Below are 27,396 nucleotides of genomic sequence, written 5' to 3' on the forward strand. Positions count from 1 at the left end.
TTGCTTCCATCAAAGATACGTGAAATGTGTGTTGAGCTGCTGATAGCGGGGGAGAAAGCAGGAACAATCGCCGCATATTGAGGTGACGACGAAACGATGACGTCACCGTCGTTGAGGTTTAAAGTCGAACTCATCTTCGTGTTTGGGACGTGAAAATCTCAAGTGTCTCGATATGTGCACGCACACACATGTATACGTACACTTCCGTTCTCCTATACCTTACATATTTGTTTATTGACCGAGTGGAATAATCCAAAATAAATTGATTTATAGGATTGGCTGAAATCCTGGATAACACAATAATGACGTCGAAGATTGTCGTTTAATAAGATGCAAAACCGTTTATTGTTCATCAATGAAGCATGCATGACATATAATAAATAATAAGGGCAAGATTCATATGAGAAATAATGTAGCTGTACTCAGAACAGATCATATGCGTGCAGAAAAAAATTAATAATAATAATAATAAAGTGTAAAATGAAAACAAAATCTGACAACAGACAAATCATGAACGAAGAGGTTTCGTTCTAGAAAAATCCTTAAACAACATCAGTTTTATGGAAAGTATAGTAGGATTAATTGGATTAAAAGAGAAAAAAAAAGGAGAGAAAAAGAGAGCATGATGGATGTTTGAATATCGTCAATTTATGCCAAGATCGCGTTTGACCCGTAGCTGTTCCAATTCAGATGTCATAATGATGAATTAAGAAGAAGAAGAAGAAGAGGAAGAAGAAAAAGAGTAAGAAGGAGAAGATAAATAAAATAATGTTTATGATAGAGAAGAGTATAACAACAACGTCATCAAAGCGAATGTATTTGTATACGTATTTGTTTATTTATGTGTGCATTTTTTTAGATGCACGTAGATGTATTAGTTTCAATTTAATGAACCTAACTTGGTCAAGAATGAATCACGTGAGTTTATAAGTTGTAGAGCATTATTCTTCCACATTCACTAGGATGATGCAGTTTGTGGTTGTCCAGCTCCTGAAATTTGTTTTTTTTTCGTTATTATTTCTTTTTTTTCACTTAATTTACTATACTATTATCATATGCAAACAAATACACAAACACGTAACGTTTAACCATCTATAGATTATACGAAATGATTCTAATTTTAAATGAGCATAGGAAATTGCTTTCATTATCGGATCCTATAGTTATTTATTTGCTAATCTATTCTATTTGCTATTGTTTCTCTGCCCCTCATGGGCAGAACCCGAATAAATTATTCTTCCTTTATTGCTGTATTCACTGAAGCTGATGTTACATAAAAGACTACGAGAGAACAAAAAAAAACACAAAATTGAAGGTCAGATCCAAACAAAATCGCCATTTCAACCAATTCCTCACTCAACATTTCAGGGAACGAACGGTAAAGTGCAAATTTGAAGAGTTCGTGGGTAAGGATAAATAATCGTGAAGAAATCCCCTAGAGATTCAGAAACCGATTCATTTCGTCATTTTGTTTAGTGGAAACGAATGAAATTCTCCTATTACTTCCTTCATTTCAAATTATCCTGGAAATATAAACCTAAAGCTAAGGAGGAAAAAAAATGCTATCTAATATATGTAATGAGTAGTTATTTATAGTGAAAATGAAGTATGGCACTAAGAGGTATTTATATTAGATATGTAAATACAAAAAAAAATGTACAAAGATATGGATATATGCATGAAGGATAGGATAGATCCCATATATCCTTGAAATCAAATGGAATAAAAAGTACAAATGTATTTCATTCACGTAATTCCATGCGATATTGCATGAGAAAGAATTTCATTTAAAGTACCTGCAGTAGTCATGGAAAGTGCATGAAAAGATTTTTATATATTTTTAGTTCATCGATCGATTTGCGCAGGTCCATTAATGGGGAAAAAACTCCGCTATAAACGTTGCAAAAATTAGAGCAGCATAAAGTGAGATTATTGTTTATTTGTGATAGTTACCCTCTACGGTGACAGATAAATTCTTTCTTTCAACAGTCATTCAGTTCCTCATAGAAACGATCCATCTATCCTAGATTTCTAGGGGCATCTTGAATATTTCTACTAATTTGTAGCATATTTTTGAAAAAAAAAACTATTTCGATACATAATCATTTTCTTCATTTAAAATCATCTATTTAGCTAAACAAAAACAAAATGTTCAGCTAAAAGAATGTTTCAAGATTATCAGACGAGATTATTGAGAATTTTCCGGATATCGCTAAGTTTAGATTCTGATGCGATGCATGAAAGCACATCTATCATAATTGATTCTAAGGACATTCCCCAAATCTCTGGATTAAACCATTACTGGAATAAACGAGTAACGACGAATCCTATCTCCAATTCGGAGAGTTCGGAATTGTGGTGCCGCAAATGAGTTTCCTCGAGCTCGTTTTTTTTTTTAATTCTCCACAAATTATTGTAAAATCTCTATTGATACTTCATCTTGAGGATACGTAACGTTATTAAAACTAGCGAATTGCTCGTTTCATCCATCCGCCTACAATGTGATAAGAAAAAAAAAGTTATCAGTTGAACTAGACGTCACAAAGAAAATAAAATACGCATTAGTAGTAGAGGAGAGTTGTTTGCAGTGAAATGACGTGATGTAAACAGGTTCATCCTAGAAATTTATCGTTCATAATAGAACTTTGTTCTATTTCCTCTAAAAATTAAATGAGTTACATCTTTTGTACAAGTAAACAATCTTATTATTCTCATCTCTTATTCAACATTCATTGCCGGGCTCGTGCGTAACAGAAAAGTTTCGCGGGACGGCATATTTTTTGCTGACAGCAATGCTATTCGATCATTCAAAAACAAGAATAATGATGTGTCAATTGAGATGGCCGTTAATTACGAGCAAAAGAATGTTATTCGAATAATTCGACACATATACACACATATATATACATACATACACACTATACTTATGTTAATATTTTCAATCGATTTTCATATAAAACTCACCATGTTGATCGTTATGATGTTGTCGGGATTCTACATTATCATCACATTGTGCTGATAAATCAGATAGTCGTTCAGCTAGTTTAGCAGCTCCTGGATCATTTGTCTCCACCTGAAACTATAAAAACTACGATATATCAGGAATCATATTTTAAGAAGATGACGAGAAAAAAGAAACGCATGAAAAGCATATCAAATCGATATGAAATATTGTCATATGTTTGTGTTAGTATTGTTCTAAACAAAATCCTGGAATGGTTGCGTGAACATCTTCCGGATACCATTAACAAATACTGTATTTCCGTGGGTTGAGTGTGTTCCCGATTTGTTGACTTTTAGCCGTGACGTCACATCATCTCATGTTGAAATCAAATCGTTGCCACGCCGCACGAAACCCCCCCCCCCCCTCTGCGCTCGATGAGAACAACAACTGTGTGTTTCGTGGAAATCGCCAGGATTACGTCAAAATTTTGTTAACATCTTTGTCAATTTTTTCCTGAAAGGCGGGGGGGGGGGCGGTAAGGATTTATGTATTTTTACTGAAAGATTTATAATGAAGCACACAAATGTATATAATAGAGCTCTTTCTGAGAGAGAAAAAAAACTGTAATAACATTAGCCTTAATTTTTTCTGGATTCTGTAAATATTATCGTAGACAGTCATATGGTTGTTAGCTGCTTAAGATTATACTAATCCATGCTGCTTTAATTTTACACAGAATTTATTAAAATTAACTAAAGTAATACTGCTAATTGACGCCTTTAAATCTAATTTAATAATGTTGAAAGGTATTTGCTTAAATATACGCATATATAAATATATTTAGATGAAGTATAATAGTCGTATGGGTATGGGACCTATATATATATATGAGCGATATTCAATTTCATCTCGCCCTTCATTCACTTTCGCTAAAACGTCCCATATTGCTCCCACCGTTATCGTATATGGTGGCTAGACATCTGGTGGTGTCACCGAACCGATTTGTGCATTTTCGGCTCGGTTCCCTAATGTCTGAACATAATGTAAAGATAAAAAGACCGTGTATTTATGTATGACATCAAATATGAACGATTAAGAACTTGTTATGGGAAGTTTGGAAATGAAATAATAAATCCCTGAAAATATAAACGAAAACTCATTTAAAAATGATATGATTGTGGTTGAAAGGGGAATTAAATAGAGTAATTCTCTTCAAAACTTGATATACTAAAGAAAAGGTCCCATTATGATTTTCTGATCTTTCTAAGCGGTAAAACCATAACTTTTAATAGTAATCGAGAATAAAAGTACGAGTATGCAGTAACGTTAGTTATTCCATGTTGGTAGCGTGATACGAACTAGTTCTGCAAGCATCGTATCGTCAACATGAGAGAAGAATTTGCGAGCGTCAACCATCCGTATAATTATGTTTAATTTGAGGATGATTCGTATGGAGAGAATTTTGAAGAGAAAGAGACAGAGAGAGGGAGTGAGAGGGAGAATGAGGAATAGTTAAGGAAACATGTGTGCACACCAGAACACAATGAATAATGACCTGATGACAAACAAGGCAGTCACATGCGTATCTTACACGATTATTTACCTTTTTTTTTTTCTTCGAAAAAAATTCCAGATATATAATTGTGTGGTTAAATGTTTTTCATGGTTATAACGAGGAAAAGTGGCTGATCGTTTTGACAGCAAGAAAGATATTGACCAAATAATGAGTAGGAAAAAAGTGTACATTCGATTCTAGGACAATAAAGATGTGTGATGTGAAGAATTTCGGGAAGAAAAAAAAAAACAAACACGTCAGATAAGGTCACATATAACGAAACAGCTGTTGCTCACCTCGATTTCGGGCAAGGCGTTACGCCTACCGGCTCTTCCTGAAGCGACGAAGTGCTCCAGTGCGTCTCTCTCAGCCTCCAGTTCACCCATTGAGTGAATACGTGAGGCTCCGCCCTACGTGTCGCGCCCCCCCCCCCCCCTCTCTCACTTGGCCGCGCCCCCACCCTCTCCCCGCATCGATCCGCATCGCAAAAGCCAACGCGGATTAGGAGCCATTAATCCGTTCCGCTACTCTTCCCCCTTTACCTCGTAATTAAGGCAAGCACAAGCATTGAGAATTCACTCTTATGCATGAGGTATGAGGATCGTGTGAAAGGAAAACAAAAACACCTCAACTTCCCTAATGAAAGAGCTCGTAAAAAGCTTCCGCTGATCTCATTTCAGTAAGGTGAAAATTCGGTTAAACGAATGTGAAATGTTTATTAAGGTGAATTAAGTAGAAAAAAGTGAAATGTTCAGCTGACCAGCTGTTGTCAACAGCATTTAGGAATCATTACGTGAAAAGCGCGTCGCCTCAATGATGTTTTTTTCCTCTTCCAATCCACCGGAACTGCGCGCGCGCACTCCATACAGTTTTTTTTCCCCACGTCCACGCAATGACTCCACATCGCTAAGTCATCGAGAACGTACTGATTCAATTTGAATTGAGATTTTTTACAATTCGAATTCGATCATTTGTTATTTTCATTAGGGAAAATGTTTTTGGGATAGGATTTACCACATAATTCTATGTCACATAATCTGTATTCGCATACGAATATATCGCATCAAAAGATTAATCGAGCACATATTTTCGCTGTGACGCAAATCCGGAAACCTGTCCGATTTGATGCAAAAATTATGTTATTGAGATTACATGTAATCGTCGATGACAGATGTATTCCATAATCATTCGGTAGTACTTTAAAATTAGTTCCTGTCGAACCAATTTATTCACTAAAAGTTCGATTTAATAGTGAAAAATCGTTAAGAGGTTGAATAGGAGTATGTATACCTAGACATGTTACTGGAAAAATACCATTAATCCTTTAACGTCTCTCGACAAGAAGCACGCCAATGAGAATCCATACAATGAATTGTTTTGTCCAGAGAGAAATTGTTCCAGAAACGAAAAACCGGAAATTTTTGTGGTTATTATTTTCGTGTTGTTAGAAGAACTGATAAATATTGTTCACCTTAGAACCTTATCTAAGATCTGATCGTAAACATCTAGTAAACAAAATCATAAAATTGTGACGAAATATTTTATAATGCTTTAGTGTAGAAGTTTAGGTGAATTGTTTTGAACATGAGTTCAAGAATTATTTTCCACTTATCTAAAATTGGTTTGTGAGCAATTTTTAGCTTTTTTTTTGCAGCAGATCTAGGTACCATCGTTTTTTTTTTCTCGCAATTTCTATAGCTCGCTGCAAGCCAGATAAAGTGCAATTTGCTTTTCGTGAATTGTGCCTTGCAACGAAATGGTGAGAAATCCGGGAATAAACGACGATTTTGCGTCCTTTCCGAAGATGAACAATCTAAACGTCAACTGATGTATGCTCTACAATGGATTATTACGCAAAACAGAAAAAAAGCGCTAATGAAGATCCCGGGGGGAGAAGAAAAAACTGCTTTTCCTTCGTTCAATCAAATCACTGCGATAAGTTGTTTATGAGGAACTGCTGAAGAACTCCGAATTTGTTCCTCCTCTTCCCCCTCATAACAATCCTGACGTCAAAACGAATTCGCACAAACATTTCCACTCTTTTTTTTGTGTTCAATGCAAAAGATGCACTTTTGCCTTTTCTCGTCCTAAAGTACGAGGACCGGTTTCAACCATGTAGCACAGGTTATTTTCGACGATATGAACATTTCATGGTTAGTTGTGGAATTGAACGTTTCCTAAAAGGGTACATTTCGCCTGAAAGAGACAAGGAAAACAAGGGAAAAAATCTCAGGATTGAAGTATAGTGGAGATAATTATGTCTAGGGAATGCTGTTAACGTTCCGGAACTCAAGAGCTTCCGTACGACACTCAGTTCATTAGTGAATATATTGTATGATTCCAGGAAAAATTCTGCTACCTTCATCATCACGTGGAATAAAGTTTTATATTTGGAATGTAACACTATCGGGAAGTAACTACCTGATAGAACCTCTTTCATTTTTGCTTCGTATCAATGATAATTTTAGGATTGGGGATGGTCAGATCGATATCCGTATAAACTAGGTACGGTAGAATCCTTCGTATGTGTATTTTCGTTGGTCAAAATGGCATACGAGAATAACATCCAAATATTGTGTTATCCGGAGAAATTGGAAACGAGAACAAATTATCTGCTCTGATTTCCTTTGCATAACATGTCCTCTTTCAAAATATCGCTTCAAATCCAGAATCAACTGATAAATTTCCATGTATGCACACGTGTGTTTCATCCATAAACGTCACGTAGTTAGCGGAAGTAAACATAACATAATAACAATACGTACGATTATGTTATGTTAGCTGCTGTTATCACGTCACAGTGGTTGCAGACGCATAACTTTAACCATCCAGAAAAGGTGAACGAACATTCCATTGTGACAATTGTTGACAAAATAATGCAATGGGAATTCTTCCCTTAGGAACAGTAACACGCTAATCACTTGATTCGTTGAAGGTTGTTCTCTTCTCATTTTTTTCTTCCTTCAAAACAGACGAGAAACAGAAGCTGTTGAATAAGACGCTAATTTTGTGAATGGAAAAGTTTCTTTTTCAACAACAACACGTTCGAAACGTTTTGATGGAGGACAAAAAAGTGGATTTCTTTTTTTTTCCTGGGATGGAATGATGTAACGCTGGAATCAGGTCATATCGTGTTTTGTTTACGTTAAAGCGTGGCACATATAATATTTTAGCAGCTATACACATATATTGACATAACCGTTATCCACGATTGTGAGGATAAAAGTTTATGCGAAGACGTCGATCATATTAGAAAAACATTTGGTCTAATACAAATTGCATAGCTGTAATTTTCCAAGATGAGTTATTAGCTGCCATGATTTGCATACGGAAAATAATTAACGGGGAAAAAAAACGAAGGATTCTGTCAATCATGGATCTAATCGCACTCGTTGCTTCTCTGCCCGTTTTTATATAAACGAGAAACAAAGCACGTGCTTTCACGTCCACAATTTTTTTTCTTATTATGACCACATATATACACAAATGGCGTACTGGCCATATGTCAAGAACGGAAGATGCTGCAAAGATAAGGAAAGTCGATGTGCGGTGTTTTTAGGTGTATGTTCACGTGTTCTGCAAAATTCTGCATACTTAAGAAAGGAAAAAAATCTGTCTTACACTTTCTAATTCACTAATTTTCTAGTTCATATGATAAATCTTTTAAATAATTTTGTTATTAAATAAGAGAAAAATGACTGCGCTAATAGGATCTTAATGAGGAAATCCCATTACTATAGATATACATAGATAGATGAAATCTTGTTCGACAAGGATTTTTAGAACAAAGTTAAATTATTGTTCAGAAAAATTCGAGTAAAAAGAAAATTCGGAAACATCGAATAACTAAGTCAAAACCATTATTTATTATTTATTTCCATTCTTTTGTTAAAAATACCCCGCCACCCAAGAAAAAGCCAAATACTATTTCGACAACTCTTTTCTAAAATACTGGAAAGCTGGATTCACTTTGCCTTTTAACAAATTACTAGATGAGGTCCCAAACCAATTACAAAAACGTGTTGGTGCACTGTGCACGATGTATTTCAAAATAAAAGGATAAATTGCAGAAAAATATGGAAATAGTGGCAAAAGTCCCTGAAAATAACGTGTTCTGCAAAAAAAAAGAAATGTGAAAATGTTGATTGGTTAAGAACGAATTGAAATAAAAATCACCCGTAAATAAAATTCACAATTCTCATGCAACTCATGCAAGATCCACAGGAAACCACATGTTTTTGATATTCGCATAGGATTTACTTGAAATTCTTGAACGGAATTAGAAAGACAAGATAGGAAATACTAGTATGTGAGGTTAGGAACACTGATAATCCAACACAAAATGTATATGATCGAATGGGACCTTATAATCTATACACACACACAATATTGAATCTTGATTTTTTTCTTCATAAAACAATATTTTAGGAATAAAATATTTAAAATATAGGTGACAAAGGAAGTTTCGTTTTTAATCATTATTATAAATAATTATTTTTATTACAATTAATTATTAAGTCTATAAACTGTCATTACCATTCATTGAGAGTTATTACCAATAAAGTAATAAGTAATAACTTAAATGCAAATATCGAAAAAAACACATCCCCCATTCTCATAATTTCCATATGAGGTGCGGAGTAATTAGCTATAGAAGCAGAAAAAAGAGCGATATGCAAAGTGAGTTCCAAAATTTCTAATTTGCTTGCACATCATTTGAAAGGTGGCGAATTTCAAGCATTTTAAATTAAAAAAATGTTTTTTTCCGAGGCAACAGTCCATATAGTAGAACTTCAACGCCAAAATTCAATTCTAGTTCATTGCGAATTCTTTTCGCCGCTTAAATTTCATTTTTTTTTTCAATTTTTTTTTTCTCAAAAATGACATCTGTTTTTACAGGTTTCCAACGTGAAATGCACTTAACTTCCTGTACCACTTTCGAAATGTTCAAAAACAATGAGAACAGTATTTTAAAAAAAAAACAGTACGTTAATATGTCCTATTTTTTCCTAGAATCTTCTCTTACAATTTGTTCGGAAGAACTTTTTGATAAATCATTTACACTTTTCTTCATTAATAAAGTTCTATGAAGGTATAATTAAAATTTCTAAAATAAAACTGTACGAACGGGTACACGATATTTTTTTTTCATCTTCTTCTTCCGGGATCAAATTTGCTAGAAATATTTCTGAACGTTCACACGTATTTACAATTGTTATCTGGATTCTGGACAACGAATTATTTGACAGATTGTCATGTTTTCTGAAGATGAAGCATTAAAAAAATTGGTAATTCGGTGACAGTTCAGTCACATGCTAGAAAAGTGCATGGAATTTGTTTCACCTACGTCATTCATGTAATTCTGCTAGGAAACTAAAAGAAAAGAAATTCCATACGGGAACAAAATTGTGTTGCGTTCAATTAGGAATCATTTGTTGATGAATCAACATTTGCTTTCTTCTCTTCGAAAGAAATTAGAATCATTCGCTTAACGTCAACAATAATACCTTCCTTAACATAATTCAAATGAAAATGTGTAAGGATATGCTTCGATCACAAACGATGAGTAAAATCCTAGAAAATAAGTTACAAATACAAATGAATATAGATTTATGCTGAGTAGGTAATCAAAAAAATTCTCGTGTTCCTTCCGTTTTTTTTTCACCCGTGGACTCCTAAATTCACCATCGGAATTATGCAAACTTAAAAAAATAACTAGAAGGACATAACCTGACATATATGTAACTTTATACTTCTTGGTGGTCCTGCAGAGTATTTTCAAAACATTTTCTTGGAAATTTTACGAATTACACGCAACTGAATTCCTAGAATTCATTTTGCTGCGTTTAGTGAAATTCTGAAACATTCTATGGTAAACGGTCTTCTAACACCCTTTACTTCACAAATTATTTAAGTTTTATTAATTATTATATTATTATTTAAGCACCACTTTAATAGTTCCTCTTAGCATATTGAAGATTTATTTGTTTGCTTGTTTTTCTTTTGTTTATGATGTACGGATTTATGCTAATTACTATGTAATAAACACATTTCTCGCATTTTCCATCCTCTAATATTTCATGGAAATAGTTCCGTGACGTGGTAACATTCGTTGTGAACGAGCTTACCTACCACACATACGTTCATTTTGAAGTATTCATATTTTATGGAGTGTAACAGTCGTAAACAAGTAGATGGTAGTAAACACGGGATGTTTTCTCAAATACGTGCAGCTCTGAATGTTATTTGAATCTGGATTTAGAATTTCTGTGTGAATGACAATCATTAAAGCTAACCACCTACCATCATCAGTTATCCAGAAATTTATGGGACGCTGGAACAGCAAAATTTTTCTTTGAAAGTTTTTTACAGGCCAATTAAAATTTAATTAGGCGCAATATTTCTTACAAATGTAGATTTGTAAGAGTTTTACGGGTAGAAAAAAGTTTATAAAACAAATCTTTTTTTCTAATCTCAAATGATAAAATAATGAGAATGCGATTATATATAGATTCAAATGATGCTCTTTTTTTTTGCTAGAAATTTTTCAAAGTAATTATGTTTCCTGAGCTGATAAAATAGTTTCCTCAGCTACATAATCCAGAAAATTTACGTTTTTCTCACTAGCCTAATAATGATCTCAGGCTCGACAATTTTGTTCCGGATATTATGTGGACATAATCATTGTTTAGAAATCAAACATATATGATTGAAAAAACTAATATACGATCGACCAATGGTCTCAGAAAAAGGTTTCGCTAGGGATTATTGTGTCATTATTATTAGTTTTTCTTAAAAACACTAATTAAATGCAATGGATTTCCTAGGTACTTTATCCAGATAACACAGTCTAACCTCACAAAAATCTTCGATCCGTATTTTAAAATTTAAATTTTTTTCCTGTGGAATTTTTTCCTTTCTTCTTCACCATGGATTTGCAACTTTACTTGTAAAGTTCCAATTTTTCGGAATAAATACCTTTTTTTGAAAAGATGAACGTAAAGGTACAACAAATTTCCACACATGTCACCTTTCTAACACTATTGTGAGCATTCCCATTGTTTCTCAAGTGACGTTTTTCCCAGCATAAAAATTTTCAGTAAGGAAAAATTAAGGAATAGTAGAAGTGTTAGGTTGAAGAAAGTTGACGACGAAATGTGTATGTTGCCATTGATGCAATCTTTTCTCCGTCCTAACAAAATCCTAGAAATAAATACAGTCGATGTAAAATTTATAAAAATTACTAAAAAAATTAGAATTGGAGTGATTGAGTGAGTGCAATACTAATACGACTATCGCACTTCCGAGTTCAACTGTATCCTCCAAAGCCGCGGCAGAGGCTGGAGATGGGCAAGATGGATTCCACAAGTAGAGGTGCCATGGATTACGATGGAGTACTTCTTCCAGACCGTTTTGAATAGATACACCCGCCAATTAAAGGCAGCATACCACGAATCTGACGTGGTGTGCGAATCCGAGGGAAAAATTAGAGCTAGGGTTGTAGACTGCGGGATCCGAGGTGGTTCCGCTCATCTCTCCCTGATCGTTGTAAGTAATGGCGTGGAAAACACTTCGATTATTGTGAGTTACATTAAAATGCTCCTCTGTGCACACGTTCCGGTCCTCTTAGCAGCCCATTCTTTGGTTTTACTTGAATAAACTGGTGAGAAGACACCATTGATTTTCGACCGATCGCACTTGGATGCGGCGCTTGCAACTGAAATCGTCGTCATCTTCCTCGCCATTTTTTACGACGACCAGGGAGAGATGAGCGCAACCACCCTGGATCCTGCAATCTACAACCCTATCTCTAATTTTTCCCTCGAATTCCCTCATCACGTCAGATTCGTGGTATGCTCCCTTAAACCATTATTTTTGGTCGGTGGCAGGAATAAGTAGAAATAAAATCAGAATTTTCAAAAAAAGTATTCAAATAACAAAAAGAAGCTACTTTTTTAGCTATTCATATCTCCACTCCTCATTAGGATAACCGTAGTTAACGGCAACATAAACAGAGAATTAAGAAAAAATTTTAAAAAAAAGTTACGCATTTCCAAGTCCTGGAAAAAAGTCGACAACACAACGGTGGATTTTAAGTGCTGGGAATGTATACATACAGTTCACGTTCGTTGTTGAAGATCCTATTCCTTCCAGAAATTAGAAAAGGTCTATTTGAGATTCGGTGGAGGAGATATACTTATTAAGCCCACAAAAATGAGCAAAAACAAAAAGCAGCAGAGATCAAGTGAAAAAAGTAGGAAACAATTGAGGTGCTGAATTGAATGGGTGGAAGGAAAATATGTAGGGAGCTAACGCTTTTAAATACAGTTCCCACATTCATAGGAACAGATTTTTTTATGAATGGGAGCGAAAATCGGAATTTATTAATGCAGTGTCTATAAAAGCCATAAAAACTCGGATTATACTGAAAATAGGTCCTTAGATTTCGATTTCTAGGTATTGCTGCTCACGAACTTCCAATAATCTTTCATCTGCCGTCGAAATCTAGCAAAACGGTCATTTTTATTTGAAAAGAAAAGCGTTCATCAACTAGTTCTCCAGAATTATTCCAGGAAAAATGGATAAATAACTATCGAATTAATGGAAATAAAAGCTGCACAATCCTTTTTCTTTGCACAAACATAAAATTAAGACCCAGCGAACTGTTTTTTTTTAATGATTCAGATTTTCTATTGTATTGTTATTGATCTTTTTAGTTAACTAACAGCCTGGATAATTCAAAACCATCAGTGACTTATCCTCTCAAGGGCCTCATCACCCCTCAGAAAGAATTCATGTGATGAGTAAACTCAAGCTTCGAACTCTTTTTTTTCTCTTTCTTTTTTGATTTCATTTCCAAAAGAGGAGAAAACTCTCTGCCAAGGTTCTAACACTAATTTGTTCCTTAAAAACTTACTGTGAGTAAAAGTCTATAGCTGATCAGCGTCAAACACCGCCTTCATCACTTCGAAAAAATCAGCGGACATTATTCAAGGTAAAATTAATAGCGAAGTGGCCTGAACAGAATGTTTTTTTTTAAGTAAACGAACAAAACAGGTTGAACATCTAAAGAAGAAAATACAGTAGCCATTTCAATTTTTTTTATCAAACAAAAAAAAAACGCAGATTTGCGTCTTCTTTACAACTTATTTATTTATTGTTTTTTATTTGTTATTATTGCTTATTTTGTTTCTTATCATCAGACATGCGAGATCTATCAAACTAATTGAACTTAAACTCTGTGGACCGAATGTAAATTATCTTCCATCTATTTTTCTTTATATTCTGCATTTTTCCTTTAAATTTCTTCGATTCAATTGACATATATTTTCAAGTCGCAATTGCCTATCAATTGTAATTTGATTTTATAAGAAAAAAAATCGATTAAAGCAGCAGTTAATGATTAATAGATTACAACAGTTTAAGAAAAACAACGTTGTTCTACAAGGGCAGGATTTTTGGGAGCTTCGTTTTCCTATTTGTTCCCGTTCATGGCAGAACTTTGCGTGTTTTCAAGAAACAAATGGATAAATTGTAGCCGTTAGTAGTTTGGAAAGTACCTAGTAACTAACTAAGTAAGTAACTGTAAGAAACTACATATTTAGAGAATTTTTGAAGTTCGGGTTAAAGAAGATTTACAGATCTTGTCCTCGAGTACTGCTTTATCTTTGTGTCTAATGATAAAAAACAAAACGGTTCAAGCTTTGACGGGAAAAAAATGTGATTCTGAATTCTTTTCTTGTCTTCTGTCGAAAAACCACTGCGGTTACTGTATTTAAAACCATAGGAAAGAACGGATCATGATAAAAAAAAAACGCTGCTAAAAACAAAGAACTGTAGTGGTGACAAGATTTTTTTTCCTCAAAAATTTCACTTACGATGTACGCGTTTTTCTCTCTTGGTGTGTCAATTGTCAATAATATACTAAGAATTTTTAAGAATTAGAATGGACCGTTTAACACTAACTCTATACTCACTGCTACTAAATTGTTATATTTACCAAAATATTGCCTAAAGTTTGATCTATAAGCTTTCAAAGATTCACAATAAGCACAGAAATGTTCTTTCTCGATGTAGTCATGAACAATAGTCAGTCAGCACATAATAGGATGCTAAGTTCGAATCCAAAACAATTATTCCTAACAAAAATCCATTTCATTTTCTCAATTTCACAAAAATCCTTCTCACTTTTTCAATTTCAATATAATAGCTTACCGGAATCAATTGTAATTTATGTTTTTTTTTTTCAACGAGAGCACAAGAAATGAAGTAGAAAAGGTTGAGGGAACTTTTTAAAATCAAATATTGACCTGCGATTTCGATCAAACACGATAATAATGGGGGTAAACTGGCAGATACACCTTGTGCAGGTATCGCTTACCTTATTAATCTATCTTTGTGCTCAAGAAATCATATATTTCTTTTTGACTCCTTGTATTACATCCTCAACGCCATGTTACTATCCAGTCGTCTTCTAGTTCACCTCTGCATATAAAGAGGAGGAAATTTTCCAAGGGTCAGGGACTTTTCATAATCTTTTCTGAGTTTTTTTCATGACCAGTGTCTTCAGAAAAACCTTAATTCTCCTGAACTAAGCAAAGAGATCGCATTATTAATAAATATTTTCGATTAGGATAGAAAAAGGAAGATTTTTTAAATGTTGTGTTGTGGTTCATAGCAGATTTGGAGTCTCTTGGAAAGATTTATTCATTCTTTAACAACATAGAGTCCGCTAAAATTGTTTATAGAGCGAATGGCAGTGGTGCTTAGTGTGATAATTTCACGCAGAGTACATGGTATGCGTATCGTACATTGATTCAGGTGCGCGATTTGCGCCGAAGCCTGTCGCATGTCGCGCCGATTTTTCGTTGTATTTGTCTCTCTGCGACCTCCGCCATCCATCAGTTATACAGAAAGGGTTTCTTGGGTAAAGTCTTTGCTGAACTTAGCCATTCTGAAGCATTTGTAACTGGTGGTAGTCCAGGAAAAAAATCTATTTCTCCAGAAAATTTTAAAAAACTATTGCACGTTCTTCAGTAAAAAGACATTTAATTCCGGCTAATCCTCTTAACTTCTATGTAAATACAGTAAGGTAAAGTACCGCTTCTTGCGATGTCGCAGCTAAAAAAAGTACGACCTAACCCTCTAAAAACGAGTCATAACAAGGTTACGCGAATAAAATAAATCCTCATCGCTATGGATCACTTTGAAATCCACGAAAGTGATCAGCAAACTCGTACAGGAAGGAATTCGTTGTCTGAGTGAAAGGAAATAGAACCTGATGGATAAATTAAATTTATTATTTCGTTAACTTTATTATTTGTTATCTTATCATTATGATTTATCACTTTATGGATCTCACTGATAACAGAACTGACAGAGGAATTTTTGCGGCATGTCCACGGAAAAAGACGTCACTTGTCCATAAAACTACTCCATAGATGAAGATCACGAGGGAATCATTTAGGATTCAGGATAGGAATAAGGGATTCTTCCATCTAATCTGAGGTGAAAATGATCTGACAAACCTCTATAAGAGGTAACTTAAGAAGTATACGCTTGCCTTTCCCTTTCTTTTTCTGTGAGTTATTATTTTTTTCTTTTTATGTGTTAACTCACTTATAAAACTCAATTTTTCAAATGAATGTTTTAAAATAAATCGATCAATACTTTGAAGTATTTCAGGTAATATGGCCAACATATTTCCATAACAGTTACGCTTAGAAAATATTATTGATAAGTATCTGTGTAGATAAAATACGGTAGGATCAAAGATACGCAACTACAGAAGCAGGAAAATAGCAACTTGTTTGTTGTTTACACATTGACCCTTCTTTGATTTTTGCAAGGATAAGAGATCAAAACTTTATTTTTGATCTCTCGCCGGCGACCACCTGTGGCTCGTATTGTCTTCACTGACTTTGTTTCCGTATTAACTTTTTTCTTGTTATTGACAGTTTTTCATCATTTTTTTCTGTATAATAGTGTCTCCGTAGGATTACGTACGCAATTACGTATTGTCTTACATCCTTGAAGGCATATTACTTATAGGAGAGTCGTATTGCCGTCAATTTGTTGATGAATTTCGTACCGCTAGGGGATTTTGGGGAATTAGTAGTTTTTTTTCTGTTTTATTTTATGTGTCGAGTCCAATCCATAATCACTACTATTCTTATTCGATTTCGCTTATTTACTACTTTGAAACTATAGATCATTTCTTTCGTTTTAGCAAGTTTGTTCGTTCTTTTTTTTTTTTTTTTTGGGGGGGGGTTCTTCTTAATCCGCCAAACTTCTTTTTATGGATACGTCGGAGCAATGGTTTTGCATCCAGTGCAGAATGATGAGAGTACAAATCCCAGGAGAAGATTCTTTTCCTGTCAGCTATAGTTGTATGATCCATGGCTACACATTGAGTATTTCAGTACTCGAAAATGCAAAGCTTACACCACACTCACTCACTCACATATACTTGTGAATGCAGAAGAGAAAAGAGATTTTCACATGAAAAAACTAGCTATAATTCCGTATCGATTGTTCCCAGTATCCAAATGTAATCACAATCCACTTCACCCGAATAAAATGTAATTTTGCAAGTGAATGTGATTTTTAATGCGTTCACGCTATGCAATGATGGAAACGTTTCCGGATTGAAATTATACATGTTTGAGGGGTCGGGGGAGGGGGATCGTTCGTGATTATTCGGATCGGCTGGGTCGAACAGATGTTGTGGTCCGATGACGACGATCGTCTTCAATTCGAGACATGTCTTTATATGCAAATGTGCGGACGGGGAGGGCTGGCGTGGAATCGATAATAGCCAGTGGCCGATGTTGCCTCGTCCATGGACCATGCCTCACTACACAGTAAGATCCGTGGTACGTATATGTGTATATATATATTAAATCATATTCATCATCATTATCGATACGAAATTTCCCTATATCGTTAGGAAAAGTGGAAGCTAGTTTATAGTTGCCTTGGTTACATCACTTGCGCAGACACTTTAACGGCGACAACATTGCACATCATACGTACTACTACTAGTCAATCACTCACTGTTACCTCATTGAGGGTAGCTGTTTCAATGTTTGAAATCCTCTATTTTTCAAATGAACAAATTACTAACTTTGAACTTCACTTTTTTCACCTTAAAAACAATCATTTTCTCCGCTAATTTCTTCTTTATGTACAGAATTGGACGAAATGTTGTGGACCCCATGTGTGAATCTCCTCAATTATTGATCCGTTCATGACTAACTCCTCTAATCCACCGCTGATAAGAATCCAACATTTGTACGGTTGAACACGACCAGCCAAGAACATCTCACTACTTTTTTTTCTAATTTGCTGAACCATTAAAAATATCACTTTCAATTTCACCTACTTTAATTCGAAGTAATTTTGTTTGGGAAAGAAATAAGAAAAAGTAATATACATTGCATCGTATAATTGTCATAAGACCAGAACTATGCATATACGAACATTTGAAAGGAATTCCACAAACATTCTCCAGACAAATATTTGAAAAGAAACTGAGCACTGATACGATACAGGCGAGTGTGTCGTTCGCTGGAATTTTTTCTCGCCGACAACTGGTCGACGTCATTTTTATCGTTGCGAGACCGGCGTTCTGTACACTGTAGCTTCGAATATCGAAGATATTTGCCGTCGTCATCTGCGCATTATTTTCACGATTTTGTACGATTTTGTTCGTATCGAATGTTAGATACTGAGTCATTTGTTTCTTGAAAAGGGCAACAACTAGACTAAGCAACAATCGTTCAGTGTTGGTGGATGTATCCTTGAATTTGTCTGTGCTGTCTGTGATTATGCGTATCGAGTAGTGGATTGATGGCTTGAGTGTGGTGTTTTCTAAATTTTACTCGTTAAATTCTTTTTTTTAAAGCAAATTTCTTCTATTATTTGCTAATAATGATGGCAACCAAAGTCCTGTGAAACAAACAAAACTTCCTACTCTTTCTTTTTTCTCTTTCTTTTTCTTTTTATGTGAATATTTCTGTACTAAACTCTTTTAGAGTTTGAAAATCGGATACGAAAATGGCGACAACTCAGATTTGGATTCGTTGACTCTGCCCATTTGATACCTCCGAGAAGGTCTGCATCATCTGATCCGAAACGCTTTACTGGTTTGTCATATAGATTTTCTTTTTTGGATTTTTTGATGATGATTTTGGAAGTAGATTTCCAATTCTTTTTGTATATTCACTAGAAAAAGATACATTCTACTTCATTTAGGCACAACTCCGTCAACAAGCGCTACACCCACGCATCGATCCTCAAGCGCGCTTCCTGTTGGGTGTCGTTCGAGTCCGATGGCTCGGAAGGCTTGTGAGTTCATAAGTAATTTTTCTTTCCTTTAGCTCACTTGTTTATGTCTTTACTAAGCTCATCTACTTTCAATATTACTAGTAATAGCAGACAATTTACCCAGTTTAACCCGATATTTCTTTTTTTTTATTCAACCCATGTTTTTGAACTATGTTGTTTTTCCTTTGAAGAATGTGCTTCGGAACAAATTTGATTACCTAAAAAGACTCATTATCAGTATTCGGCCACGTTCGTAGTTAGGTTATTTTGTGGATTTTTGTAAATTCTTACCATATCCAGATTATGTCATCAGTTCTCGCTTGTTTGGAAATTTCTAAAGTGTTATTTTTATGCATGGGCAGCTTTCACCGTGGTTCATGTTTACAAATTCTTGTGATGCCCTTTTCGAAGTGATGTTGATGTTCAAGGAGCTTTTGCATGCCACTATTGATTTCCCAATCATCACATGACGCTGTGTATCCTTCATTGATCGTTAAAACATTTTCTTTATCAACGTAAAATTTGGTTTTAACTTCACTGTTCTTATAGCAAGAATTCCGTCATGATGACTTGTTTACTCATTCAGTTACTCTCAATTTTAATGGTCCCAGTCAAGCACAACGTGAACTCGACGAAATCGAACGGCGTTATGAAGCGGTTAAAAGAAACTCCGGAATTTTGCGATTGAATGGTAATTGTTCAAGTATTATTTCTTTATAAGTATATTTTATACAGTACAATGATCCAGGTGAGGTGGTCAAAGCTGATTTCCATGATTTGGAGTTCATATCTGACATAGGGAACGGTAGTTGTGGACATGTATCCAAAATGAGTTACAAAGGACACGTTATGGCGGTTAAGGTTGGTTTAGTCTGTGATATTATTCGTATTTCCTTAGTTTTTCTCAATACCATCTTTCAAGATTTGTACATTTGCAGGATATGGCTCGAACTTCTAATAAAGAGGATAATAAACGAATAATCATGGATCTGGATGTGATTTCACGAGCTGACGCTTCTCACCATATAGTTTTGTGTTATGGTTATTTTATTTCAGAGGTACTGTTGTTTTCTTACTCATTTCATTCTTCTAATGTTTTCTTTTTTCTGTAGTGCCGGTAATCCATTTCCGTTTTTGAATATCTGAGGTAATATGTCGAGAAAAAAGTCGTCGTCGACCTTATTCCCAGTTTTATAAAGCTTTTGTGATGTGAAACACTCTAGGTTTCTGCATTTTAATTTCATGAAGTGATTATACATTCCATTGTCTTTTTCATAATAGTTAGTTTTCATATTTGAAAAAAGTTCTCAGTCTAATCTGATTTGAAAGCTTTTTAGTGATTAAATTACTTTTTTTGTGTTAAGGTAATGATTCAAAGTAACACTTCTTGCTAGTTATTGTTACGTTAATTTTTGTTCGTTAAGCATGGATCTTTTCTAGCTGTGCTCTACTTTTTTGGTCTTAATCGCTAATCAGCGAGTTCGAACATGAATACGAATTTTGTATTCATTAACATTTCTAAGAAAATGCGACATTTTATCACTTCATTGTTGTTTTATTGCAGACAAGTGTTAAAGTATGCATGGAAGTCATGGCTTCTTGTCTTCATACTCTTCTACGAAGTGCAAATCGTATGGGGATCCGAATTGCAGAAGGATACATTGGAAAAATGTCTGTTAGCATAATACAAGCCCTAGATTATTTAAAAGATCATTTAGTAAGTGAATTTCGTGTTTTTTTTTAGAACGATTGATTTTTCTATTATGATTAAACATCCTCATGTTTTTAAAGTTGCGTAAGATTCGTCCCAGGAATACAAGAAAATAATAGAGTGCATGTTTCATGTAGTATGCGATAATAAGTCAAAATGGTTGTGAAAAGTTTCGCTATCTCTTTTTTCCTTTCATTTTCTTGATTCTTTTGATGTTGTTATTGCTAAATTATTTGCATGTAACAAATATAGTAGCTGTATGGTTTCATCTCTGTTGAAGGCATATAGTTTCTAAATTTTCTTCTTTTTGATTCGAAAATTCTTATGATTACCAGTTAACTTTGCAGAATGTCATCCACCGTGACGTAAAACCGTCAAACATTCTTTTGGATTGGAATGGTGCCGTAAAATTATGCGATTTTGGTATTAGTGGGCAACTTATTGAATCCCGTGCTCACACCGTACAAGCTGGATGCCCTCCTTATATGGCTCCTGAAAGATTTGATCCTCGAGTGAGTAACCGTACAGAAATCGTTCCCATGATTCCTCTAACTTAATTCTTTCAATTAGTTCTTGTTCTAGTACAATGCGGATTATGATATTCGAAGCGATGTATGGTCTGTAGGAATCTCATTGGTGGAATTGGCAACGGGAAAATATCCATATTCCCATATCGATTCTGAGTTCGCGATACTTGCTGCTATCGTGAGGGATCCTTCTCCCACACTTCCAATGGTCCGTTCGAATGGTTTCAAACGCCTTTAATTCATCATCTTACAATTTTCATTTAGAACATGGATTTCACGCCAGAGTTCCACAATTTCATTTCTCAGTGTCTTCAAAAAGACTTTCAACTCCGCCCGAAATACAAGGCTCTTTTGGTAGGTTTCAATTCTACTTTCGCATTGTTTTAGGTAATATTTTAGCGCTAACTTTTCTTTTCCAAATTAAACTTTTCTGACTTCAATGTTTGAGTTGATTGTAGTCGAAGTTCTGTACTTCTTCAAAGGTGATGTTTGGGGGGGACCATGAATATCCGTAGAACGCTAAGTTCACTGCTTTTTTTCTGTAACAGATTGAAAGAATCTTTGGAAACATCGTTCTAAATCCCGTTTCGCCTTCCTTATCTTGTCATTGATTTGTATCCAGTAGCCTAAAAACAGTCTTTTCAAATCAGTGGAAGTTTTGCAACAAACTATTCACTAATGAAAGGACATAGCATATTTCACTTGAGATATATCCTTCTTGTGGATCTGTAGTTTATCTAGTATCATATAGTACAGTCCATGATTCAAAGATCTTTGTCATTCAAATTATATTTACTTTGAGGTTTGTTTGTTGTTTGTTTGCTTTTTTAAATTACTTTCTCATAACGAAGAAAAGCAAAATCTTTGTTGTAAAGCACTGAAACTTCTAATGCTTGAACAAATGTCATGCAGTTCAATCCTTGGTTTCATGGTTGTATTTAATTATGTTTTTCCTAGAAAGAATTCTTAGTAAATGAATTTGAAAATGAAATGAATTTATTGTTTAACGTTTTGATGATTTTATATCACATATGTTTGAAAAGATCTACTCATTGTTGGGACCCTTTCCGACTTTAAAGAATTTAAAATTCCTTAGGATTATGAACATCGTTATACCAGATGTTCTTAGAAATAACTATTTATTTATTTCACTTATTTAGCAAACGGTTATATATGTTTGTTTTGATATTGTCGTCCAGTTGAAGCTGTTTTTAGGGAAAAGAAGTGTCAAATATGTATGCAAGACTTCTTAAGTACTATAAAATATCATTTTCATTTCATTTTCGCAAACAAATAAGAATTCAATTATGTGCTTCTTTTTTTTTTCAGAGTCATCCATTTATTCTCAATAGTGAGAGTGATCAAAGTCACGACCTTGGTATTCTTGTGCAGGATGTGCTGGGTGCATAAACATTTTTTTCTTTTTTTTTTTCTTCTTCAATTTATCTTTTGCTCTTTGTTCACCTATATTGTATAAGTTTTCTCACAAAAGTATTTGATGACTTTTCATTTTCCACCACTGTCCTCACTGTGGTTCATATTTTTTTTTTTGCTCCAACCACTTCACATAACGGGATGTATTGTGATCTTTTCTCAGTGTTGTTCCTCATTTGTTGTTGTTTCGTTCAAATGTAATTTTATTACAAAGCAAAAGTGCATTTTTATTTTGTAGAAAAACTCCTAACATACGATGATGCGATTCGTTTTATTCTAGTTATTTTCTACTCCATTAGTAACCTTAATTGATGTATTGTCTCTTCTCCGAGTGGTTGCCTCGTTTTTTTTCATATGTTTCAGCAATGTAACTAACTGATGTCCATTGAATGTATGGTATTTTTGTACATCTAAAAGATTCGATTTTGTTTTCAAGATTTGTCCGAAAAAAAAAATCCACTGAGATGCTTGTGAGCAGAAGAAAAAATGATAAACGTGAAAATGATAGGATGAACATGTTCATCTCTTCCTTCGATAACAGAATTCAAAATCTTAAGATAACTCAATGTGTATTCGCGGTGTTCGTTTGCCGATCATTTTTTTTGGTGTGTTAGAGGATTTGTTTTTCCCAAACAGACATTGAAAATACCACTTCGGAAAAGAAAAACACTGCCAAACAAAAGGTTTTGTCATGATGAAGCACTCTTTTCGCCATGAACTCGATTGTTCTCATTCATTGTTTATGACAAAACATGCCTACATCTTTTAAATCTCACAATTGTCTTCTGGATACACAGAGAAAAAGGGGTGTCGTAATGGGGTAGGATTTGTCCGGATTTCTCAATTCGATTCTGAAGGATGCTTGAGACAATCGCTCGGAAAAATATCGAAATTTCCTATGTTGTTTTTTTTCTGAATTTAGCGTTTTAGATCTGAAAAGTGAATGAGTTATAAAGCTGTAGATTTCTCCTCATTCCTAGTGAATTTTACTGAGCGAGTCGGAATCCATAATTCGTTTTCTGGTGTTTCTGGCACGGAAGAGAACTATCTTTGAATGATAATCCGATACTGTGACTCACCTTTTTTTAAATTTTAATCTCCATCCTGCTTTTATTATTAAGTTTTTAGTTTAAGTAAATGTATGCTAAAGACAAATACTAACGTAATCCGTTCGAGGAAAATTTCTGAAGAAATTTTTGAAATAATCGTGAGAAGAAATCTGGTAGGACAGCTGCTGAGTTTCTTAAGATCTTTCACGTCAAACCTTGTTAACAACAAATTTAGTGCTCAAATTTACTTCAAGAGTATTTTGTTAGTTAAATCTCAGCGGAAGACATGTTCTGAGTTTGTTGATGTTGGTCCCAACGGGGGTTTGTTTATGGCCGCTGCTGGAACATGCAATGTGAGCGCACTAAAATCAAAAGAAATTTATTTACGGGGATTTTTTTTTACATGTCCAACAATATGAAATTTCTATTAGTTGGGGACGACTGTTTTAACACAAAAGTGCCGAAATTACAGTTAAATTATTATATCTATCTATCTAGCAATAAAGAGATCCGGAAAGATTTACTGTAAAATAGTGGAACTCCCAATAATAAGTTTTATATCCAGAGTTCACATGTTCTAAAGTGTTTGGTTTGTCGAATTGTCTCTGATGGTCTGCCATTTTTCTGGAGCTTGTATCTTGAAGAATGTGGGAGATCGCTTCCAGTTATTCATTCCTGATTTTTGTGCTCTTAGTCGTATAGCTGCCGGGGCAACTGGGAATTCTAATAAAATAATGATTTTAGTATAATTTAAAAGAAAATCATGACACGCATGTATTATAATTGTTTTTTTTTTGTTACGGTGGGACGCAATAGTCCACAAAATTTTCTTCGAAGATCAAATTTGTGTACTGGATATAAGTATCTTAAAGGATGAGGTTTAATAGTAGAGGAAATTCCTGTGACGCTTGTTAGCACTTTGGTCGCCTGACCCTCACTGCCAGACTGAACTATCCCGAGGTGATTTCAGCACGATGAAGGTCATGACATGGCAATACTAACTGTCAGGATCGTGTCAACCGATCCAGTATATAAACGGAGATCAACGTTAACAATGTTGTAAGTTCTCTGTAACTTTTTAAAAAGTTTATCTTCTAAAATGTCTTCTAAAAAAGCTCAGAATGCGAATAAATCTATGGGGTCCCGTACCGTTACAGTCGAATATGAGTCCACCACGAAACCGGGTAAGTTTAAAAGATTTTTGTTAGCTCAGGAGGAAGATTCAAATCGGTATTACCGTGTATCATCTCCGAAACTGTGCTCACCACGGAAGACATCCATATTTTCCTCAAGTTCACCTTATCCCTCTGAGAGTCCCATTGGTTCGTCGGATGCCGAAGATGTCAGTGAAATCCGTTGCACATCGCCTCCGTTGTCTCGCGATTCACCTTGGTACCGTATCCCTTTATTTCCTCTCGGATATTCCCCGGATTCAACTAGGTCAACATCTCCTACTGGATCGTTGGCTTCTTCTTCCCATGCTGGTCCAAGGATACTGTATGAAGTACCTGCACGTCGTAAACCAGTAACACTTCAGGATCTTGAATCTATGGAGAGATTTAAAGCGGAGAAACAGGTAAGTTTACGAGGGAAATATGATGTTTTAGTGTATTCTATTCCAGAAACGGACGATGCTTATGTGTTTTGTCATAATCGAACAAATACTCAATACCAGATCTTCCAATGTGTTTGGTGTTGGAAATTCAAGGCGATAACCACGATTATAGTTCGTTCACTTTTCCATTCTCCTCAAAAGTTGCTGTTTATTTTCCAGATACGTTTTTTTAAAGGTAATTGGAGATGAGTTTCTTTCGGATCCATGTAAACTGGATCATGTTTGCATTCCAGTTAATAAACTTGAAGATAGATTGGAGAGAATTACTCATAAGGTAATCGTATTATTACTGTTTTAGTATCAGAATATAGAAATATTTTTGAAAAAAAAACTATCTTTATTCAGTGGTTGATGGAACTGCGAGAGAAGACGAAATCGTGCAAAAGTTCACCCAAGAAGGAATATAGACGTTTTCTAAAATGGCTTGGAGAAAAATCGGATGAAGGTGACTAAAAAATTAACTGACATTGATACTTTGACTATAAATGACGCCAGCATTTTTTAGAGGATAAAGTTAGGAAAACACTGTTAAAAATTCATCGACGATCGGGCGGATTCAAGGAGCATCAGAAGTTGTTTTCGAGGTAGACCTACTACTAAGGATTACATTTTCCAGAACTGTTATGTGCAGTCTTTTTTTATATAACGGGGAAAAGTATTAAAGGTTTTGCAAACCGATGAAACAATCGCGAGGAGTTAGAGTTAGAAAATATCAATGGGTTCTGCCACAATCCCTTCAAGGTATATTTTTTTAAATGGATTTATCCACATTTTGAGCAATCACTGCAGAAATTTACTGGATCTCATTTCAGATGAGACAGAATGGGAATTTCTCACGGATTTTGATGGTAGTTTCGGGCATAGGAAAATGGTATGAATTTCACACTGATATTTCTGCTTCTCCTTGTAATCTCAGCCTGTATTTCAGAGAACAGCGAAATATCCGGAAGAAATGACCGGAATCAGTACAGAAGAGAAATTCTGGGGATCATATTGAAAGCATGTTCTTAATAGCAAATAGTTTGTTTATATAGATAATATATATAGTTGTCATTTATAGTCCAAAGAGGATAAATATTTTTCTAAGCATACTTTTTGAATGAACTCGGATAGTCGAAGTGCGTTTGCAACTAGAATACCAAACTAAAAATTAGTACTAAACTGAAAAGTTACGCTAAAACAAGCTGAAGACGTAAATATTGAGTTGAGCGATGGTGTCTTGTATAGGAACCATTGAAAAAGTTGTTAGAGAATTAAGTAAAATTGTATTTTTTAAGGTGTTTTTACAAAGTGAAATCCACTTATAAATGAACTAAAAACTAGATCTTAAAATCCAAAGACTAGTTAGTTAAGAACCAGGAGTTACTCATAGCTAAGAACCTGAAGTTGATGTCAGTAATTCCAGGGTCTATACTTCAAGGATTGTATGATTAGGAATTGAGTGATGAAAGTAGATCTGATTTAGCCTCTTTCTGAGACACATAAATGCTGGACATCAAAGATAAACTCTCACAGTGAAAACTTTTTTTTTATTCCTACAAAAATTTATCATTATAATTAAATGTGGTTTCGGTGTAGAAACAAATGAAAACATTTAAGCAGGATTCATTTTAAAAGTAATCAGATTACTTGTAATGAATTGTAATCGGTTGCAAATTTTTATATTTATTTATTTAAAGCAGCGTATCATGAAACTGGTTCGAAATCCCTGGAAAAACGCTGAGCTTGAGTTGTAGATTATGGAAACGAGCCTGACTCCTCTCATCTTTCCTAATCGTCGTAAAAGTTGTATGGAAAACACCGATCTTTCCTACGAAATCAGCTGCAACGCGCCGCCTTTATGAGCGAGCGGTCGAAGATTAAGGAGGTGTCTTCACCACCCTATTCATGTAAAACAAATGAATAGGCTGCAGAGTGGACCGGAACGCGTACAACGGTGCTCGAAGGGAATGGGATGAATAGGGGGATTTAAGCTGGATCACGCTCATTTTCATAATCTACAACTCGACTTCTACGCTTTTCTATTCCGATTTCCGTAACACGTCAATTTCCTGATACGCTGCCTTTAACGGCATCACCCCACGAATCTAGGGTGGTACGGATTTAAAGGCATCACCCCACGAATCTGGAGTGGTACGGATTTTCGGTGGAGCATTCGTATACGGGGTTGTAGATTATGGGGAGGAGGATGATTCCGCCCATTTCTTCCTAATTGCTGTAGAAAACGGCCCGA

General features: G+C 34.8%; 2 protein-coding genes across 6 annotated transcripts; one reads left to right on the forward strand and one right to left on the reverse strand.

Annotated features, from left to right (window-relative positions):
• Nucleotides 1-958: 958 nt before the first annotated feature.
• Nucleotides 959-4,885, reverse strand: RB195_021499 (uncharacterized protein; the record flags this gene model as incomplete). 3 transcript variants are annotated; one of them, XM_064208268.1, is made up of 3 exons in its annotated part: nt 959-990; nt 2,965-3,073; nt 4,796-4,885. In XM_064208268.1, 3 exons carry the CDS (start codon nt 4,883-4,885, stop codon nt 959-961), a joined length of 231 nt encoding a protein of 76 aa, XP_064064147.1. The 3 variants fall into 3 exon arrangements, with proteins under 3 accessions (XP_064064147.1, XP_064064148.1, XP_064064149.1); XM_064208267.1 differs by having other exon boundaries at nt 2,965-3,079; XM_064208266.1 differs by lacking the exon at nt 959-990 and adding an exon at nt 2,179-2,285.
• A 12,455-nt stretch (nt 4,886-17,340) lies between these two features.
• Nucleotides 17,341-26,160, forward strand: RB195_021500 (uncharacterized protein; the record flags this gene model as incomplete). 3 transcript variants are annotated; one of them, XM_064208271.1, is made up of 19 exons in its annotated part: nt 17,341-17,374; nt 18,536-18,646; nt 18,756-18,848; nt 19,414-19,518; nt 19,576-19,688; nt 19,766-19,885; nt 20,392-20,544; nt 20,886-21,050; nt 21,121-21,273; nt 21,330-21,419; nt 22,395-22,467; nt 24,757-25,124; nt 25,224-25,274; nt 25,339-25,437; nt 25,509-25,608; nt 25,669-25,747; nt 25,828-25,904; nt 25,976-26,034; nt 26,092-26,160. In XM_064208271.1, the coding sequence occupies 19 exons, from the start codon at nt 17,341-17,343 to the stop codon at nt 26,158-26,160; spliced, it is 2,112 nt and encodes a 703-aa protein (XP_064064150.1). The 3 variants fall into 3 exon arrangements, with proteins under 3 accessions (XP_064064150.1, XP_064064151.1, XP_064064152.1); XM_064208269.1 differs by lacking the exons at nt 24,757-25,124; nt 25,224-25,274; nt 25,339-25,437; ... (3 more) ...; nt 25,976-26,034; nt 26,092-26,160 and having other exon boundaries at nt 22,395-22,475; XM_064208270.1 differs by lacking the exons at nt 17,341-17,374; nt 18,536-18,646; nt 18,756-18,848; ... (6 more) ...; nt 21,330-21,419; nt 22,395-22,467 and having other exon boundaries at nt 24,648-25,274.
• Between the last annotated feature and the right edge of the window lie 1,236 nt (nt 26,161-27,396).

This window comes from Necator americanus, chromosome X (genome assembly GCF_031761385.1).
Source record: "Necator americanus strain Aroian chromosome X, whole genome shotgun sequence".
Lineage (NCBI taxonomy): Eukaryota > Metazoa > Nematoda > Chromadorea > Rhabditida > Ancylostomatidae > Necator > Necator americanus.